Source organism: Apium graveolens, chromosome 10, assembly GCF_009905375.1.
Source record: "Apium graveolens cultivar Ventura chromosome 10, ASM990537v1, whole genome shotgun sequence".
NCBI lineage: Eukaryota > Viridiplantae > Streptophyta > Magnoliopsida > Apiales > Apiaceae > Apium > Apium graveolens.
In genome coordinates, this window is record NC_133656.1 from 223653220 (window position 1) to 223673860 (window position 20641).

At 35.8% G+C, this 20641-nt stretch overlaps 1 protein-coding gene across 1 annotated transcript; it reads right to left on the minus strand.

Annotated features, from left to right (window-relative positions):
• Positions 1–121: 121 nt before the first annotated feature.
• Positions 122–8006, minus strand: LOC141689573 (UTP--glucose-1-phosphate uridylyltransferase). The gene is made up of 21 exons (XM_074493915.1): positions 7801–8006; positions 7671–7718; positions 6927–7018; positions 6689–6779; positions 5724–5784; positions 5557–5634; positions 5421–5471; positions 5261–5334; positions 4856–4928; positions 4678–4735; positions 4522–4568; positions 4372–4437; positions 3419–3451; positions 1609–1661; positions 1439–1514; positions 1297–1353; positions 1000–1083; positions 818–916; positions 604–708; positions 396–467; positions 122–300 (listed from the first exon to the last, which is right to left on the minus strand). Exons 1-21 carry the CDS (start codon positions 7875–7877, stop codon positions 274–276), a joined length of 1422 nt encoding a protein of 473 aa, XP_074350016.1. The 5' UTR covers positions 7878–8006; the 3' UTR covers positions 122–273.
• Positions 8007–20641: the final 12635 nt, after the last annotated feature.

Here is a 20641-nt window from a genome sequence, read left to right on the forward strand (position 1 = left end):
TAGCTTCATATCGTCTATTGAAAACTGAAGTGAGGCACACCTGAAGATATAAGGCAAAAAGACCCAACATATTTGGACATCTTGTGCAACTCACACTCTAAATATTTAGACATCTTAAGACTATGAAAACATAAAGTATTATTTATATCAGACTGTGATATAAGTTTGACAGTCTTATTCTTGTAATATAAACATTACACAATCATTTAAAAGCCTGGAAAAGAGGAAGTAACTTTCAAAACCCTCCTCCTGAATAAAAGTCATAGCAGTTTCTTAGATATCTTCAGGACCATTGATTTCCTGTAAAAATCAATCAAGAAACAATTTGTAGTACCAAGTTGACCTATTTTATGCCAAAAATATCTTAAAGGCGGTATTCATTTCTCGGAAATCACCTTGTCTTGAATGACGGCTCCATCTGGGATTTCCAACTTCACCCCTGGTTTTGCAGTAATGGTAACTTTTCCCTGAAAAAGTAATTAAAAAAAATATCGAAAAGAGTACAAATTATAATCACAAATCGGTAGTGCAACTGTATACTAGAAAAACATAAGCGAATGCACATAGCAGCAATGCAGAGAGACGATGCATGATGCCGATTACCTTTAGGGTGACGCCAAGTCCAAACCATACATCACCAGACACCTTCAAGCTGTCAAGTTCAACAATACTAGGGATTGACTTGAAACGGCTCAAGAAGTTGGCAACCTAAAAGTTAAGAATATATACATAATTTAATATCCCGTTTATGGGAGAAAACACAATTACACTTAAATCCAGCGACCAAAAAGTGCACTTGATAATTTCAATGTATAACCTTTTTAAATTCAGGTCCCAGTTCAATAGAAGGATTTGCAGGATTCTTTCTGGCCGTGTTCCGTGTCACAAGGCCATCAGATAAGGTGTAAAGATCAGACTGTAAAAATGAGCCTCACATTAAATCATACCATCCAACTAAAATGACAATAATTTAAATTTAGGCAAGTTAAAATAATCAACCTGGACAAGAAGCAAATCTGAAGTGGCTTTTACTGGTAAGAAACGTGAACGGGGAACGTTACTCCCAATAGCACGATCAAAAAACTGGACACATACGATGACCATCAAAAAAAATAATTGACAATAGAATACGAAAATTGTGGTAATATCCAGGTAGATTAGATCTACTACTGAAGCAGAATATAAGATTGATGTGGGGTTATGCATCACATTACGGAAGTAGGTAAATAAACAATGACCATGTGATGATTTTCAGGTAACACAAACAGCATATACAAAAGCATTCGAGATGAATACCTTAATAGCAGCACCAGCTGCAGTTTCTAGCTGAAGAACCTTGATCCCTTCCACTTCCTGTCACCAAATCATCTCTTTATCAAAACACATCCACCAGAAACTGTCTGTGACTTGCGCATAGTAAACTACAGTAGATGCATACCTTAGGGTTCGGAATGATCTCCATCTTAAGTGCATCTGCTTGTACAAGTCTTTTAATTGCATTTAAGTTTACCCATCTGGCACACCAGAATTGACGTTGCTCAAATATTGTATGTTCATATGTACAACAGTTTCTATTTAGGTAACTCATATAGTTAAGCAAAATCGTACAAGTTGTTGGTATTGAAAATCTTGAATTTCTCGATTGACTTAAATTCATTGACCTGCAGAAAAAAATATCATGTATCAGCTGACAAGAAAATATATTATAACTTCTTAATAAGCGGAGGCAAAGTTCCATTATCCATATCATTCCAGTTGCAATTGATTTTACTATCATCCAGATTGTAGTGAAGAAAAAATATAAATAAATAAAGTGTTGGCCTTTGCTAATCAGGCGTAACTCCACATTAGTATAATATTGTCCGCTTTGGGCCGATCTCACACGGATTTGATTTTGGGCACATCCCAAAAGGCCTCGTTCTAATTGGAGTTATCTGGCTGCTTATATTCTAGCAAACTGCCCCTCCCACATCGTATGTGGGACAACTCCTAACAATCTCCCCCTTCACACATTGATCTTGACACCAGTCGAATTTGCCACCTGATTCTGAATCTGCTCCCCCTGGACCCATATTGGAATCCTACTGGTTTTCTGACTCCCCCTAGGCCCATACTAGAAGGCCCAACTGCCTTTTCCTTGAGCCCATACCGGTAGCCCATCTTCTCCCAGGTCCATTCTGGAATCCCAACTGAAATTGTTCTAGACCGTTACAACCTGAAACTCTGATACCACTTGTTGGGATTTGCTAAGCAGGCCTAACTCCACATTAGTATGATATTGTCCGCTTTGGGCCGATCCCGCACGGATTTGATTTTGGGTACATCCCAAAAGGCCTCATTCTAATTGGAGTTATCTGGCTGCTTATATTCTAGCAAACTGCCCCTCCCACAAACGATGTAGGACAACTCCTAACATAAAGCACCCGATTATGACCTACTAGCTACTATCCTACATCACATGTTCACTATTCAATCTTATCAACAGTCAACAGTCAACAGTCAACCAACAGTCTATAGATACTGAACTACTGCTAGTAATATTACAGATCAAAGCGTAATGGTAAAGATAGCATTATCATCATTATGATCATGTTGCCTTGAACTTTCTCTACAGATTAAAAATATCTATTGTATATAGCATCTTAAAGTAATAATTTTTATACGTTTATCAAAAACAATCAATCTGAATCCATGACAGTACAAACAAGTGTTCGAGAGCCATCTCTCCTTTCTTAGTCCTTCTCAGTTCTTCGTTCAAACATATCCCTTCTAGATCAAGTCCATATGCGTTTTGATTCTTTCCGTAATTCAAGGTAAATACTGGAAATGTGACCAATAGTACTTGCAAGTCATTTCCTAGTGAAGGGTAAATTTCATAATATTTTGGAAAACAGTTCTCTCATTTGTCTCTGTTCTCTAGATTCAACTTGTATGTTTCTGCCTTTACAAACTCTGGTATTTGTACTGTATGTCAAAGTCATATATATCTAATAAACAAATCTCAAACTAAAATTTATTCATTTTCTAGTCCATGTATAAAACAATTTGCAAGTCATTACAGGTCTCTCACTTGTCTCTGTTCTCTTAACTTGTATGTTTCTGTCTTTACAAACTCTGGTATTTGTACTGTACGTCAAAATCATATATCTAATAATTAGTCTCAGATTAAATTTTATTTTATATAGATTTTCTTTCTACTCAAAACAATTAAAGTGTACTTTACAAAAAAAACTTGAAGTCTCACACTTCATCTTTATTATAAAGGTAACAATAATTAATTTTGATTACTCAAGTTCAAGACTGAAATAAGAAACATTTCAAAATTATCATGCAAAAATATAGCCACACTTGAATCTCATAATACAGATAAGTTATGCATTAAAAATTGAGTGAACTTGTAAACAAGAACCAGGCTTACATGTTCATCGGGAACCTGTGCAATTTCCAGTAGCTGCATCAGAAAAGGTTGAGAAACATATCAGCAACTCAGTATACCAAGGAAGATGAACAGAGAATATACTTTTTTTTCTTATCCTATCCCTTTCAAATTCCCTCATGGTTAATAACCCGTCTCAATTCAATTATATTAACTGCTCTTATCAATGAATGCTTAATCAATGTACAAGAAAGCAGAAATATATATATATGAAAATAGCAAGCACAATCAAGATCTGTTAAGCCAAATGATAGAGATCCTAGCTTCAGCATAATAAATTATATTGACCAATAAATTTCTGCTCAAAAATATTTGGCTGGACCACGAGTACATTCCACAAAAATTAAAATAATTCAACCCCATTCGACATAAAACCTTAATTAATATTGTGATGAGTATCTACAAATTTATAATCGATTAATAGTTTTTTTGACTTCATTAAGCAAAAGCATAATACTGTTAATTACACCACATAAAGTGTTTCCTGAAGGAAATGAAAGGTATACATTCTAAGATCTAACTATAGACGCATTCTAGGAAGTTCAAGTGAAGACCAGTTATATGTCGATAATAATGCAGCATACAGAAAGCAGTGGCATGAATAAGTAAAAACTCAAAGTTCTTTTGACAAAAGGACAAGTAATGACTTACCAAAGAGTACGTACTTTGATAGGATATTAAGTGCAGACTAAATCACCAGTAAATTAGATTTTAAAATCAGCATGTAAGGTAAGAAGTAAAAATTGTGTCGCCGCAGTTGCTACTAAGAGATGGATGGAAGGCATAGATAACATATAATTTCATAAAAAGAGATAAAGTCGACTAATTAACTAGTGCCATATGTGATTATGAAAAGATACCTCGTGCATACAAGCATGAATCAAGTAATTCCCTATCACTCTTTTTCAAATGAGCAACAACCAATTAATACTGACCTGAACTTTCCCTTCGTATGAGATCAGAGTTCCACCTTTAACGTCAGCTAATGTTTTGGGTGTTACCTGCAAGAATATGGAGCATGAGACCCAAAAAAATCTGAAAGCGAAGGAAAATTTCTTAAGCATATTAGGAAATCCTTGGAGTACCTCCATGCAGTACTCATTCTTGTTCTGAATCAAGTGATTCAAAATTTCTGTGATGGTTAATTAAAGAAGCACAAAGTTATCCAGGTAAAAAAAAGTAAAAATTCAGCTTAGCAAAAAAAAGGGAGTAAAGATTCAACAGAAACACAGTAAGGATACTTATATCTACAATAGCTCCCAAGTTGTCTGAATTGGCAACAAACACATATTCCTTGCCCTGTCAGCAGAAAAGAGAAAAGTACAATTTAAGCATCACTTAAACACATTATGCAACATATGTGAGTTTGTGCTATTAAAGCTTCAATACTAAATAATGAACTTAAGATATAATTTAAACCTGAGCCAACAAAGCATCCAACTTGCCGCTATTTAACAAAGCAGGGAACACATCACCATGGCCCGGGGGATACCTTAACAACAAAACATCTTAGTGAATTAAAAAGTAAACAATAGATACAGTCAACCCAACAGGGCATGTGAAAGTAATGAGGGAAAAGTTCATCTTTATCAGAGAAACAGCACCACATTCACAATTTGTAGGTATTATAGAAAGTAGAGCTATCCGTGTGGATAGTCATACAGACATGACATAAATTTCCAGAATATGGACAAACAAGGATAAGACTTAGACTACATGGAGATTGATTACACAGAGAAAAGATGCAAAGAAGAGCAACGTAATTGCATCGTCAAATCGCATCCGTTAAAGCTTAAGAAAGAAAAGCGGCGATGATATACTTACCATCCATCTTTGCCAGAAATTCCTTTAGAGGGAAGTGGCATAAAATCTTCAACAACTAAACGAGGAAACTGGCTCTGTGTACGTAAACAAAATAAAGGATTTCAAGACTGGATTCACAAATATCCACCAACCAAAGCAATAACCACAAAGAATTAGTAACCTGGTTGAATGTGTGAATGTCAATCTTCGAAGCTGCGTATTTTTCAACAATCTACATTAGAAAGTAGATAGTTGTCAATCCACTTGGAATCAATACATTACAGGAGAAGAATGATAAACGAAGATACAAGGGATACCTTTTGTGTATCCTCATGTGTGTTGAATGAGTTCATTAAAAGCAGGGGGACATTGCATCCGTACTTAGCATTAAGTGTCTATGCCCAGATAGAAAGGTCATTATTGAGCAAAGTTAATTATAGAACAAGTACAAGGTGAAAATTTACATGTCCCGATTCCACAATACCTCAATTTGGATGACAATCAAATCTAGAAATGTCAAACCATTCCGAACTTCAATTACAGATCTGCATAAAACAAACCCTTAATATATACATAGTGAATAAGCAGCGGGTCAACGCTCATTAACAGCTATGACTAGATAATAATTACGTTAAAGTTGTTTCAGTGCGATGACCTACTAAGTTGTTTCTTGGAAGTTAAAGTTTATATATGTATTCCTATTAACACGGAAAATTGAATGACCAACACTGAAAAAAGTGAAGGACAAGAGTGCAAGTTTAAAAAAAAGAAGAACGCCTGATTACCTGGTAGATACCCTCTCCTCTTGGTAAAGAAGAGGACAAGGGTCCATGCCTCAATAAACGCATATTGTGAAAAATTAAAATTTTGCAATTACAATGTCCAACAAGAAAAAAAGAGAATATAATACAGCTAAACTGGGAAGAGAATACAACACTGATAGAAAAAGTTTATATGGCGAGTACTAGTTTCTTTAAATTCATTGAATTCTATTAGAATAAAATAATACAAAACTACTTCCCGTTCCAGTGAAACTTTGCAGGAAGTCTACATACTAGCAAATGCATGAAATATTTAAATCATCAGCTTTGAAGACATGCCTTTATCTCACAAAATACTCAAATACAGTTAATAGAGTGTTGATAAGATGATAAGCGTACCATCATATCATCATACATTGGCGAGAAATCTAATTAAACCTGGCCACTGTCGGCATTACAGCTCTTAAAGTGAGAGAATAAATCTCACATAATGAGTATAGCTATTCTAGCAAACATTAAAACCAAAAGACAGCAGAAGCAAATAATAGATTGTACAGTAACAAAAAAACAATCCATATGCATATGAAGCAACTAAGTTCTAGTAAAACCATGAGCATGCTACAAGGAACTTAATAATGATTTTTTAATTTGTCTTTAGCAATTGACCAAGATTATTGTATATGCATACTTTGGCCCAGTACAGCCCATTGTCGTGCCCAGTCCTCCATTAAGCTTCAAGACCACAAGTTTGTCCAGAAGCTTTCTGGTTTCCGCAAGATCTGCATCAAGCGTTTCACATAATATTATAATAATATACCTTACCTTATTGCCTCAGCAACCTATGATTAATCAAAAAAATTATAACACAACTGGTATCAGTACAAAACAGTAAACAGTAAAAAGCCAATTAGACGACCAATAATTACCTTCTGGCACGGGTGCCATGGTATCATAAGGCACCACAACTTCATCGGTCGGAGTCTGGATCTTACTCCACTCCACATGTTCTGCCTCACCACTTCAATGCAAAACGTCCAACAAAAACAAAGGTTATCATTCATCAATACTAAGTTTAGATAAAATCAAGTCTACCATAGACACAGCCAGAAGGATTTGAGAACATTTACTAAAATTAATTTCAAATCACTTGTACAATCTTGTGCATGTATGCATATATTACTCAAAACAAAATTAAAGAGCATATAGTTCAAAATTGAACTTCTCCTCACTCTTCAATTCCTCAAATACCAAAATCAATATGAAGAAGATTAGACAGCAAAACTGGTACAAATTCAGTCCAAATACACCACAAGTATACAAATCTACAATATCAGGAAACACTCAAACACAAGCTAGTGCCCAAATTCTCAAATGACAACCACCGCGACAACAAGACAATTGATTTGAGTAACGAAAAATGAAAACCGTTTGATAAACCTATGATATTGGATGCAAACCAGTAATCACACATATCACTAGTAATTTGCATCAAATCCAAATAAATCGATGTTCTCACTAAAGCATAACTCTCTATTTTACATACACATAAGTTCGCGGTGCAACAAAAATTGACAATTTTTTTTAAAAAAAAAGAAACAAAAGATTAATTTAAAAAAGCGATATAAAAAAAATAAACATCAAACATATAGTCGAAATGAAGAGTGAAATACCTCAAATAACGGGCGACGAGATTGATGAATCCAGACTTTTCATTATCACTGCAAAATTAACAACTCAGATAATAACATAGCCGAATAAAAAATGAAATTGAATGTGTGTGTGTGTGTAAATATAAGTTGCCTGATCTGAGGGAGTTGAGAGACAGCAGACTGTAGATTTTTCAGCTTCTCGGAATCAGCAGCGCTTAGAGTAGCCATGGGAGATAGATACAGATGTTAGAGAGATATGTATATTTATTTATGTATTTATTTGAAAATGGAAGGCTGTCAAGTGAATGAAGGTGATGGATAATTTTTTTTGTTTTTGGGGAGTGAGAATCTGATGCGAAATGCAAATCAACACAATCATATAGATACGTGGGGGTGCAGTGGTGCTGCACCTATTTACTCGTTTTGTAATTTATTTAACTTTCTCGCTAAAGATTTTTTTTATTTACTTTATGTAAATAATACATTGTAAAAACACTATTTCAAAAAGTTTTTGTAATATTAAAATTTTACTTTTATTAAATAAAATATAATTTTTTTGCAGTTATGATCAAAAATATATTTTTAAACACATTTCAGGAAATTTGGTTGCTGACATAATTTATTTTTACAAAGTTGCTAACATAAGTTTAAAATTTGTTGATTTTTCTCCTTTTTAATTTGCACCCATTCAAAAAAAATACTTTCTAGTTTCTCCCCTTCCTCTCTCTTAAAAAACCCCACCTAGAATACCAAGTTCCTCACCTTCTCCGGCCGGTGATGATACTAGTCAAAAATTTATTTTATTTTACCTATGTCTCATTTTCTAGGCTTGTCTTTTTCGGATGTCTCTCTCATTTTTTTATGTTTGAAGATTAGTAAAGTTTTATAATATATAAATTAATTACATCAACTACTTTATTTCACTATACTCATTATATACATCAAAAATTGACCAATTCCATCATTTCACCCACTTTTTTTACTTTTTTCTCATTAAATTAATTTTTTTCTTTTTTATAATAACAATTATATTAAAGGGACAAAAACCAAATCCATCTTACATAATCTAGCCCACTTGAAAAATGGGCTAGAACATAATCATTCTAAACATATCAATCCACCACAAACATAACTTACTAATCATAAAAATCCCTAAAATAATATAATTGTTACTAAACTTAATAATAATAATAATAATTAAAAATTAACGACTGTTGGACTACCCAACAAGCCATCATTTTCCAACCTGCTTCTACCTTGCTTCTGCCGTAACTTCAGTGTTCCATCTCCTCACTAACACCATCGCCAACTTCTTGGACATCACCAGCTACCCCCACCACCCCAGCTGTCGGCAAGCCCACCACAATCTCAAACTCCGCAAAATCTGCCACACCTGCATTACCCTCTACTTCTCCAGCCACATCGACTTCTACATCATGCAAACCCAAACCCAAACCCAGACCCTGAACCTGAACCGCATTGACCTCCACATCATGGGGCAAGTCATCTTCTTGAGGATCAAGAGCCTCATCTTTCATAACGGCGGACCCAGTCTCACTTTGCTAACTGCCTTAAATCTCTGATCAATACTCCCAAACCCTTGTCCAAATACCATAACTCTTCAATTCTCCCAAAATTCTCTTCTATTATCACCAGTGATTAGCACCATATTCAGCTAAATATGCAACTAATTTATTAGCCTCTTTATCAACTAACCTAAGCTCATATTTGTAGTTTTATCAGCCTTACGCTGATTGCGCTGCCACATGACATGAGCATATTGAGGCCTCCCTCCAACAACTGTAGAATTGAATAACTCCCAATAGGCATCTTTATATATTACTTCCAATTGATCCCCCCTTGAGTATGTCATTAAAGCCCTATAGCCTTAATACTACTGTAATAACCCCAATTTTTGAGAAATTTTGAAACCCTTATGAATAGTGTTTTTGCTGAACGAGAAAACTTTTCATGCCACACTATGTAGGGGTTCTGATATGGATATTCTGAGATTTTATTAGTACTTTATATGGGATATAAGTGTATGTAAAGATCGTCAGAATCCAATTCCGAACACTTTGATTTTTTCCGGAAATCCACTAGATACGGAGAGAATTGAGTATAAGGTAACAGGATAAAAAGGATTTAAATTAAAGGATTATAAGAGAGGATCATAAAAGGAATACAATGTATTGAGAAAGGTTAAGGGAACCTAAGTAATAAGATCCCGGGTATGATCCTTCAAACGATAAATGAAAACGAAAGTTAAGCGAACCGTATAACAGATCAGCGGTCATTAGGCAAACAATTAGGAAGTTAAGCAAAGGGATTAGAGGAAGTGATGTCACCCAACCAATGAGAAGAGGACAAGGAAGGGAGGATGACATAGCAAAGTGATGCAAGCATGACATAGAAGGGAAGGAAATGTGGTGGATTGTTAACCACACAAAATCAAGGGTAAATGGGTAATTGGCCTAAAACAAAACAAAAATCTAGCAACCAAGCAAAACAAATCACAAAACACAAAAAAATCTCTCTTCTTCTCCTTGAAGCTCTCGGGTGCTTTTCTTAGAAAATGGAAGTCCAAGCTCCTCCACTTACTATTTAGCAAGGTAATTATCTAAGCTTCCCCATGGATAGTTACATACTTCCTATAAGTTTAAGCTTCTAATTCCAAGCCAATCTTTTTCTATAAATCATGAAAGAAGATGGTGAATAGTGTTTTCAAGAACTAAAATTTGTGTTCTTGAAGTTTTGTTTAGATTAAGCTTGGATAAGGACTTTAAAGGTGATTCCAAGCCATCCTCTTGGTTCTCCACTCTCCAAGGAAGGTATAAACTACAAACCCTAGCTTTAGTTTTGAGTATTTAGGAATGGTTATGAGTAGTATAGTATATGTGAAGCATGAAACTTGTTTGTTTAAGAGTTTGGGTTGGAATGGTGGTGATTGATTTGTTGAAATCTTAAGATTTGGTTAAAGAATGTAGTATAGTTTAAATTCAAGTTTTAGGAGTAAGTAAATGGATTATAATGAGTTGGTTTGGGGCTGTTGTAATGTATTTTGGATGGAGTTTGGATTGGGTTATGAATTGGGGTTGGATTGTGGTTGTTTTGAGTTGGTTTAAATTTGGGAAATCGCGTAAACATAGTCGTCGTAATGTCCGATTTACCGTAGACTGTTTTTGTTCTTAACATCAGAACCCTTGAACTCACTGCTAGGTTTTGACCATTGTCATGTTTAGATAGTTCATGTTACGAGCTTCGTTTTGATATGTGGTTCGTTTGATTCCGATGAACGGTTTAGGAGAAACGACCGTTTCAGGTAACGGCGTTTCGCGAACGAAACTTTTTCCCCTCGCCTTACTTTGAAATGTAGGTTAAAGACCAAAAAGGGTTAATTAATGCATGAAACATTTATGGTAAGTGTTTTAGGCAATTGGTAAGTCACTCGAGAAGGAATCGCTTTAAAACTCGTAAAGGTTAAATTATTAAAAATGGTGGAGCCGAGGGTACCCGAGTGACTTAAGCGAATCAGTGAGCGCAAAACAAGCGTTAGAGTCTAAGTTAGTTAAAGTATAGATTTACAAGTGACTTTGGTTTAATTCCAACTTACTTGTTGTTTATAGGTTACCAGACTCGTCCCGAGCCATTCGTAACCCCCAGTCGCTCAGGCAAGTTTTCTACCCGTTATACTGTTGTTGTGATGTAAATATATGTATATGCATTATCTTGTGATATTGCATGATTGTTATTAGCAAATTTTGCAATATATTGGAGTATGCTAATATGGTATATATGCATGTCTGCTTCGTAATCTGGTTATCTATCTGTTGATTTCAATGCTTATAGTTGCATAATACCTATGCTAGAGGATAGCGGTATCTTGCATATACCCTTAGTATAGGGACCCAAAGGTGAAAATATTTTCTAAAACCGGGAGTCGAGGATCCCGAGTAGATTTTATATGGATATGGATATATATATATATATTTATATATATATATGGTTATAGTTTTCCAAACTATTAATCGAATAAGGTTTATACGATTACTTCATCTTTATATTATTTATTGAATAATATGTGAATATTCATTCGAGGACTTATGACTCCTTTTATATTATTTATTAAATAATATTTGAATATTCATTCGAGGGCTTATGACTCCTTTTATATTATTTATTGAATATTATTGAATATTCATTTGAGGATGTATGACTCCTTTATTTTATTTAATGAATATTATTTATAATATTCATTCGAGGTATTATGACTCACCTTATTTTATTTATTGAATATTATTTGAATATTCATTTGAGGATCTATGACTCCGATTATTTGCTGAGATATATTCTTTATTTTATTAAAGAATAAGGTGTAAATAATCAAACTTATTTTCGATTATTCAAATAAAGATAATACTTCATATAAGTGTATCTTTGGTTATTTAATACTCGTTTCAAGTATAAATTTTAATACTTCTACTTCAATTATTTTTATAAAGATTATTCTTTATGGGAATATTATTTAAATAATAATATTCGGTCATTTTCTAAATATTCTGGGGACTGATTTACTTCATTAAATCAGCCTTACTCCAAACACTCTTTAAAGTGTTTTCGAGTCTTCAAAATGATTTTTAAAAGTCAGAGCGGATCCCAAAACTCATTTTTATATTTAAGATCTTCTTTTTTTAAGGGGATTTAAATACTCGCTCAAAACCTGGGGAATCCAGCTCTGTGGTGTATTTTATATTCGCAACGAGGTTGCAGTTTTGGTAAATGAATTGATTACTTGCCCAATGTTCGGGAAGTAAGCCCATCTAATTGAGTCGGCATAAGCGACAGGCCGGGGTACGGTCTATTATTGTGTAAGTGGCTGGGTGGCAGTCCATCAACGCGTGAGGGGCCGGGGTACGGTCGAGCGCGAGGTCCTAATGCGGCCAGGGTGATGACCGGTGAGGAATTCATCCATCTACAGTAGAAAAGGTTACTTATTGGTATCTTTGCCTGATCAGCAAGATATCGGGTTTATGCCAAAATTCTTTTCCTTTCCAAAATTCATTGGATGTTTCAAACTCTGTTCATACTTTGCATAACAGAGGTTCCAGGAAATGTTTAAAGGGATATATATATGTGGATATATATATATCGGGGTTAAATAAAGTATCTCATAACTTTTTCATTCAATAATATTTCAAAGATTGAATCTATTCAAGTCTTATCTTGCGGTCTCATCAGTGGGATGAACTTTTGAAATTGATTATAACTTGAACGGTGGTAGTTCAAGTAGTATTTGGGAATGATATAAGTGTAGTGAAGTATTTGGTACCTTCATCTTTTAAACTTATATCTAATTAATAATTGTCTTATGAATGACAAAGATTTTCAGAAAAACGTTGAGACAAGGTTAGATATATGAGATCACCTTGCAACGATATTTTTATACAGTTATACAATGGGACTTTGTGTATACCATGCATGGAAGAGGACTTCCATTACTTTGAAAAGTATATATGTATATATACTGAATATTTTGCGACTTCATCGCATTAAGATATCAAACTTGGTTCATTTCTTTTGACCAAGATTTTCATGAGTATTATGAGTAGACTCATATACTATTAATCATTATACATATTATTTTGGTGGGCTTGCTGCTCACCCTTGCTTTCTTCTTTCATCACACAACATCATATAGATAAGATGAACAGGACCAAGCTCCCAATTCGCGATCGGATAGGAAGCGTTTCGCAGCTTCCTATAGGCATTGAAGTCACTGTAGCTGAGGTAGGGAACTACCAATAGACTAGGCTTCAACTTTTGATGTACCAGATTTATGTATATTTATGAATTGTAATAATGGCAATGAAATGTAAATTTATTCAGAACCTTTTTAAGGTGTATTGACATATAATTGTGGAATAAAACGACTTGTGATTATTTTTGGATGTTCATCTCTGAGACTATAACGTGTGGTGTGTGTGTTTATTATGGGGTCACAGTACAGAGTAGTTGAGAAATTATTAAGATTGGGTGTTAATAAGGGAAATGGAACTCGTGACAACCCGGATCCCCGACCCCGGATCTGGGGGTGTTACAGAAATGGTATCAGAGCCAAGCGTTATAAACCTCAGAGATGATGGGACGTTAAGATAATAAGTTCACTAAGATAATAAGAACTCTTGCCAAGTTCATAGTCGGACTACCTAACGTAGTACTGACAGTTAAAACCCTTATGGGAACCCTTATAAATATCGTGATAGGAGCGTAGTTCGTTATCGTATATGGTAGCGGGACTCCGAACCCTGAGGTTGAGGAGCAACAGCGCGATGATGTTTTATTACTAATTGGAGATCAGATTGTGGATCCGATAGAGTGTCCTAATGCAGGACCGGATGATGTTGATATTGAGGATGTAGCGGTTGAGGATGTTGTCCTAGAGGGATAGTTGTTGAGGAGGATCCCATGGAGGATCCTGACAAGATTGGATAAAGGACCACTGATGAATTGATGACCATGGTTTGGTCGACTACCAGAGGTAGGATTGGCCGGTCACTACCGGAGGTTCGTTCTAGTTGTAAAGATAGTAGCCCCTTTAACGCGGCTTACTCGTAAGACTGAGAAGTTCGAATGGACAGAGAAATGCGAGAACAGCTTTCAAGAACTGAAGCAGAGGTTGGTGATGGCCCTTATGCTGGCATTGCCGGATGGAAAAAGAGATTTTGTGAAGTATAGTGACGCTTCGCACAAGGGCTTAGGGTGCGTGCTGATGCAGCACGGTAAGGTAATCGCGTACATGTCAAGACAATTAAGGTAATATGAAATTCGATATCCCCGCTCATGAGCTTAGGCCCGTGGCAATAGTTTTACCCTAAGGATTGGAGGCACTACTTGTATGGAGAGAAGTGCAAGAATTACCTAAGCCATAAGTGCTCTAGTACATTTTCACGAAGAAAGAGCTCAACATATGCCAGAGGAGGCAGTTAGAGCTAATCAAGAATAATGATTGGGAGATTCTTTATCATTCGAGGAAAGCCAATATGGTGGCTGATGCCCTTAGTAAAAAGGAGAGACTCAAGATGATGATGTCTTTTGGAGAGTTTATAAGAGATTTTGAGAAAATGGAAATAGTAGTGAAGGTAACCGGAGCCGGTACCGAAAGGCTGTTTGAGATTGCAATACAATCTGAATTATCGGAAAAGAACACATTGTGCCAGAAAGAGTGATGAATGAAGGCAGAGAGCCAACAAATAGATAAGAGGTTAATACCGAGAAAGATGAGAAGGGAATAATGAGGTATTCCTACAGAATTTGGGTTCCAAATGTTCAAGAGCTTAAAGATGAGATCTTAGATGAAAGCTAGTTTGAGGAATAAGAATTAGAGCAAACCCTGAATGTGATAGTCAGGGAGGACGCCATCAAGATAGAAGGGACCCATAATATAATGAAGTGGAAAATGAGGATTTTAACGTATAAGATAACCCCAAGTATGGGGAGTAGGAAGAAATATTTAGACTGAGAAAACAAAAGTCGAGCGAGATAAGGAGACCCAAGACGGTACTCCTATACGGAAATTCATGGACCTGTCTAAAGAGAACTTAGACTATTATCCCCAACCACCACCCTGAGGGGACAATACGGCAGGAAATTCTTTCATGACCTTTAAAGCGTTAAGCTCTCAGAGTTCCAAGGAACAAGTTGACCTAGTCGAGGCAAGAGCCTGGCTAAAGGAAATATATGAATCATTTGAGATTCTAAATGATTGACGAACCACAAAGGACTGTTTTTATCACTTACCCTCCTAAGAGAGAGGCCACTCGCTGGTGAAAGACCAAGAAAGGCACGGAGCCAGAGGTTATGATAAACTGATTAAAGTTCAGCCAATTATTTTTGGGAAAGTAATTCCCAAGGTTATAGAGAGAGTGTAAAAGCTTTAGAGCCAGAACAAAGGCATACGAGTATGATGAATGGTGAATTTAAGTTGTAAAAGTTGTCAAGATTCGTTCTGAGGACACGAATCCAGAATGACGGGATGTTTGAAATCAATGCTTATGTTGTGTTGGTTCATGAAATAATGATAAGAGAAAGGAAAATAAAAAGAAACTGAAGTGGAAAGGAATATAAAGGCACTAGAGTTTGAGGAATGATAAGGGAGTTGGGTATGAGGAAACCCTAAAGACTCGTAGCAATAGACATAGAAAAGTATGTAATCGTTAGGATGAGGGTGATATACCATGAGTTAAATTGATGGTTGAAGGTATAAGAGATACATATATAATTATCCCCTGTAAGTTGGGAAGATTCGAGGAAACCTTGAGATAATTCGAAGGATAAATAATGAGACGCGGATAGACTAAGGAGGCAAGGAAGTAAGAAACTAGGAAAATTGGATGAAGGAAGTGACCTTCAAGAATGTGAAGTGTAAGATCGGTGGCTTGATACCCAGAAAGGGAGATGCCAGGTATGAGAGATATCCCAACATTGAGATGACTGTTGAGATAAACAACAAAAGTAAATAAGGAATTATTAAGAAGAAGTTCACGTTGAACACGACCAATATCTTCCAGAACATCCTTGTTATCGTTACCAAATTAGGCAAGATAAGCGGATGACCATTGTTATCTTTTGGAGGCCATATGGATTGACCTCAATTTGAATAAGGATGCTATTATGAAATTAGGTATCGACTATCGAGGTGGGAATGATGAATAAGATAATCTGTCAAGGATATATGACTTGATTTATCCATGGATGGATGCAGGTACCTTTTAAAGGTGGAATTAAGGCTAGAACATCGGTAACTTAAAATGAATCCTAGGGGAATGCATAAAGGTTTGCATTTCACCCTTAATAGGGACGGTATGAGTTTTGACAGTATGATTTGGAAAGGGTTAAGGTAACAATAACCTTTAAGAATTAGTGGAGAAATTTTCAGAAGTATATAGACAATGGTTCTAGTAATAGTAAATGGTATTTTGATATGCCCTGTATTTAGGGAACACAGGAGGAACGATTGAAGGATAACCTTAGAGGTTTCCAAGGAGAAAGGTAATATTCAAAATTCTCAGGAATAAAAATGTTGATAAAAGAAATATGACGTAATTATAATGATGCCAAGTGGGGCACGTGTTAAACCACGAGAAAGGATGGATCGAACCAGTAATGGTCGAAATTGTTCAGGGCAATTAGGACTTAAGATAAAAGATGTTCTAAGTATGATTGAGAGTCAGTCGTGACAGTGATTAACCTCTAAAGACTGAGGCAATAACTTATGGAAAAATGGTGATATTTTTTTTTTACTCATCAGATTTTAAGGGAAACATCTTCACTCAAGCAGTGATCGGAAATAAGGTAGAAAATTTATTTGGAGGTGGTTAAAATGACATTGACTGTAAGGAAATTTTACTATCAGGAAAGGCCAAAGAGGTGGCCGACATTCTAAAGGTAAGTGGATAATTATAGGCGCGTGTGCCAAAAGAAAACAGTGATGATGGTTAAAAAAATGTGAAGGTTGAATTATGGTTTGGAAGATTGACATTCCTTCTGATGACTGTGCAATACCCAACCGTAATAGTAGTTGGTAAAGGTTTAATTCGTGTAATCGCCATGAACGGGCTATCTATCTTAGAAGGTCCTATCTTGAGATAATCCAGGACCATGTTTCAAAAAGGACTAGATGAACCCTTGAGTTAATTCTTCTATTGAAGGTATATGATTAAGAATGGTATTAACCTGCTATCGTTGCTTTGAGCGAAACTCTTCTGCAATTTTATCTGCTTCATGTCATGTATGTATGTCAGAATCAGGAGTGTACTCCATGAATCAAGAATGGTGATTATGTTAACTCCTTAGAAGAATTAGATACGACATATATGGACTCCGTATGGTTAGATATTAAGATTTCATGGAAAGTGAATGATGACAGTAGGTCAGTGGTGGACCATAGTAAGGCAGCAATGATTCTGCGAGTAATGAGCTGATTACAACCATGAGAGTTGTATTGGAATGGGTGTTGAGATTGAGCACCACTAATCGGGTCGTGGTAGTGTATAAGTTATCATTGATAGACTAATTAAGTAGAGTATCTACCTAGTGAATTATTATTCTTTCTTATCAATAGAGAGTCGTATTATTATACGAGGAAGGTTGCGGTGCAAGCATAGAATTCAAGTAACGATGATGTCTAGAATGAGATCCCAGATTCGATTTTCGATGTCGAGGGAGTTTCAAAGGTAATTGTGTATAAGCTCGAGGAAGAGCATGGGTCCATAGAATGATGGACGGGATAGCGAAAATATTTAGGCACGTGAAATGCGATGCTATAATACTTGATGTTGATATAAATACATATATGTTTTGTTCTTCTATGACAAACCTCTATAGTTCAGAGGTAGGTTCCAAGCCAGATATTTTGTGGCAGTATATATATTTTTTTTATATACAATTCTCTTCAGTTCGTTCTTTTCTCTTCTTTTCATTTCATATAATCTGAGAAGAACAACCCTTCCAGAAGGGGAGGTATTGCCGAATGACTATCTATCTGTGTGATAGAAGCCTAGTAGGATACCATCTATTGTTTAATTGCTTGTCAAGTACTAAAGGCTGGCCACCTTCTGTACTAACTATGCGAGATAACAAGTGTTCGTGATCATAGTGATCTCTCAACAAATTCCTTTACTTCTATTTGATTGATCAAATTCTGGAAAATAGAAATAACTGAAAAAGGAGTAATAAAGTGGTGGTAGTATGCGGAATGGGAACACGTTCGTGATACTAAGGTTGACGTGGTTATTAAAAGGTTATAGAACGCTAATGAGCAAAAGTATAACCAGTATAATATTAGGAACGGAAGGTGATAGCGATTACGAACTGGAAAAGAATGGGTATTGAGAAGCAAGAGCTCTAATGATTGGAAGCTATGATGAGAGTCTGTGTAATAGACTTGAAAGAATTTGGAATGATCACTTAATTCGGATTGAGTTATCTTACGACAATAGATCATATATCATTATCGAGATGTCGCCTTATGAGATCCTTGAAGGAAGACAATGTCGATCTCCCTTATGTTAGGATGAAGTTGTAGAGCGCAAGATGCTCGGACCCGCAGTAGTCCAAAGGACCAAGGGTATGATAGATCTAATCAGAGGACGGCTGGTAGTAGCCCAAGATGGACATGATAAGTATGTTGATTTGACACGAAAGGATAAAGAGTATGAAATAGGGGACCTATAATGTTATAGGTATCCCTTGGAAAGGATTGATGAGGTTCGGAAAGGAAGGAAAGCTAAGTCTACAATTTGTTGGACCCTTGGATATATTAAGACGTTTGGGAAGTTAGCATATGAGCTAGCCCTAACCCCGAACATGTAGCAGGTCGTAACGTGTTTCACGTATCAATGTTAAGGGAGTGAAATTCAGATGCCAGATAAATAGAGGCATATGAGCGCATAGATATGTAACCCGACGTAACCTATATGGAGCAACCAGGAAGGGTTATAGAGTGAAAAGGGAACAAGTGCTTTGGAGAAGGGTTATCAAACTATTCAGAGTTTGATGGAAGAACCACAATGTGGGAAAATTTACTTGAGAGTTAGAAAATGTAATGCTAAGAAAGTATCCCCATTTGTTTTCTATCTGATTCCGGGACGGAATCCTTTTAAGGAGGGGAGACTGTAATAACCCCAATTTTTGAGAAATTTTGAAACCCTTATGAATAGTGTTTTTGCTGAACGAGAAAACTTTTCATGCCACACTATGTAGGGGTTCTGATATGGATATTCTGAGATTTTATTAGTACTTTATTGGGATATAAGTGTATGTAAAGATCGTCAGAATCCAATTCCGAACACTTTGATTTTTCCCGGAAATCCACTAGATACGGAGAGAATTGAGTATAAGGTAACAGGATAAAAAGGATTTAAATTAAAGGATTATAAGAGAGGATCATAAAAGGAATACAATGTATTGAGAAAGGTTAAGGGAACCTAAGTAATAAGATCCCGGGTATGATCCTTCAAACGATAAATGAAAACGAAAGTTAAGCGAACCGTATAACAGATCAGCGGTCATTAGGCAAACAATTAGGAAGTTAAGCAAAGGGATTAGAGGAAGTGATGTCACCCAACCAATGAGAAGAGGACAAGGAAGGGAGGATGACATAGCAAAGTGATGCAAGCATGACATAGAAGGGAAGGAAATGTGGTGGATTGTTAACCACACAAAATCAAGGGTAAATGGGTAATTGGCCTAAAACAAAACAAAAATCTAGCAACCAAGCAAAACAAATCACAAAACACAAAAAAATCTCTCTTCTTCTCCTTGAAGCTCTCGGGTGCTTTTCTTAGAAAATGGAAGTCCAAGCTCCTCCACTTACTATTTAGCAAGGTAATTATCTAAGCTTCCCCATGGATAGTTACATACTTCCTATAAGTTTAAGCTTCTAATTCCAAGCCAATCTTTTTCTATAAATCATGAAAGAAGATGGTGAATAGTGTTTTCAAGAACTAAAATTTGTGTTCTTGAAGTTTTGTTTAGATTAAGCTTGGATAAGGACTTTAAAGGTGATTTCAAGCCATCCTCTTGGTTCTCCACTCTCCAAGGAAGGTATAAACTACAAACCCTAGCTTTAGTTTTGAGTATTTAGGAATGGTTATGAGTAGTATAGTATATGTGAAGCATGAAACTTGTTTGTTTAAGAGTTTGGGTTGGAATGGTGGTGATTGATTTGTTGAAATCTTAAGATTTGGTTAAAGAATGTAGTATAGTTTAAATTCAAGTTTTAGGAGTAAGTAAATGGATTATAATGAGTTGGTTTGGGGCTGTTGTAATGTATTTTGGATGGAGTTTGGATTGGGTTATGAATTGGGGTTGGATTGTGGTTGTTTTGAGTTGGTTTAAATTTGGGAAATCGCGTAAACATAGCCGTCGTAATGTCCGATTTACCGTAGACTGTTTTTGTTCTTAACATCAGAACCCTTGAACTCACTGCTAGG

Coding starts and splice junctions, on each gene's coding strand:
- LOC141689573 (XM_074493915.1), bottom strand. CDS start 7,877: ATGGCTACTCTAAGCGCTGCTGATTCCGAGAAGCTGAAAAATCTACAG. Junction 1,354..1,438: donor AGATCATTCCGAACCCTAAG/GTATGCATCTAC, acceptor ATTTGGTGACAG/GAAGTGGAAGGGATCAAGGT. Junction 917..999: donor CAGATTTGCTTCTTGTCCAG/GTTGATTATTTT, acceptor TCATTTTTACAG/TCTGATCTTTACACCTTATC.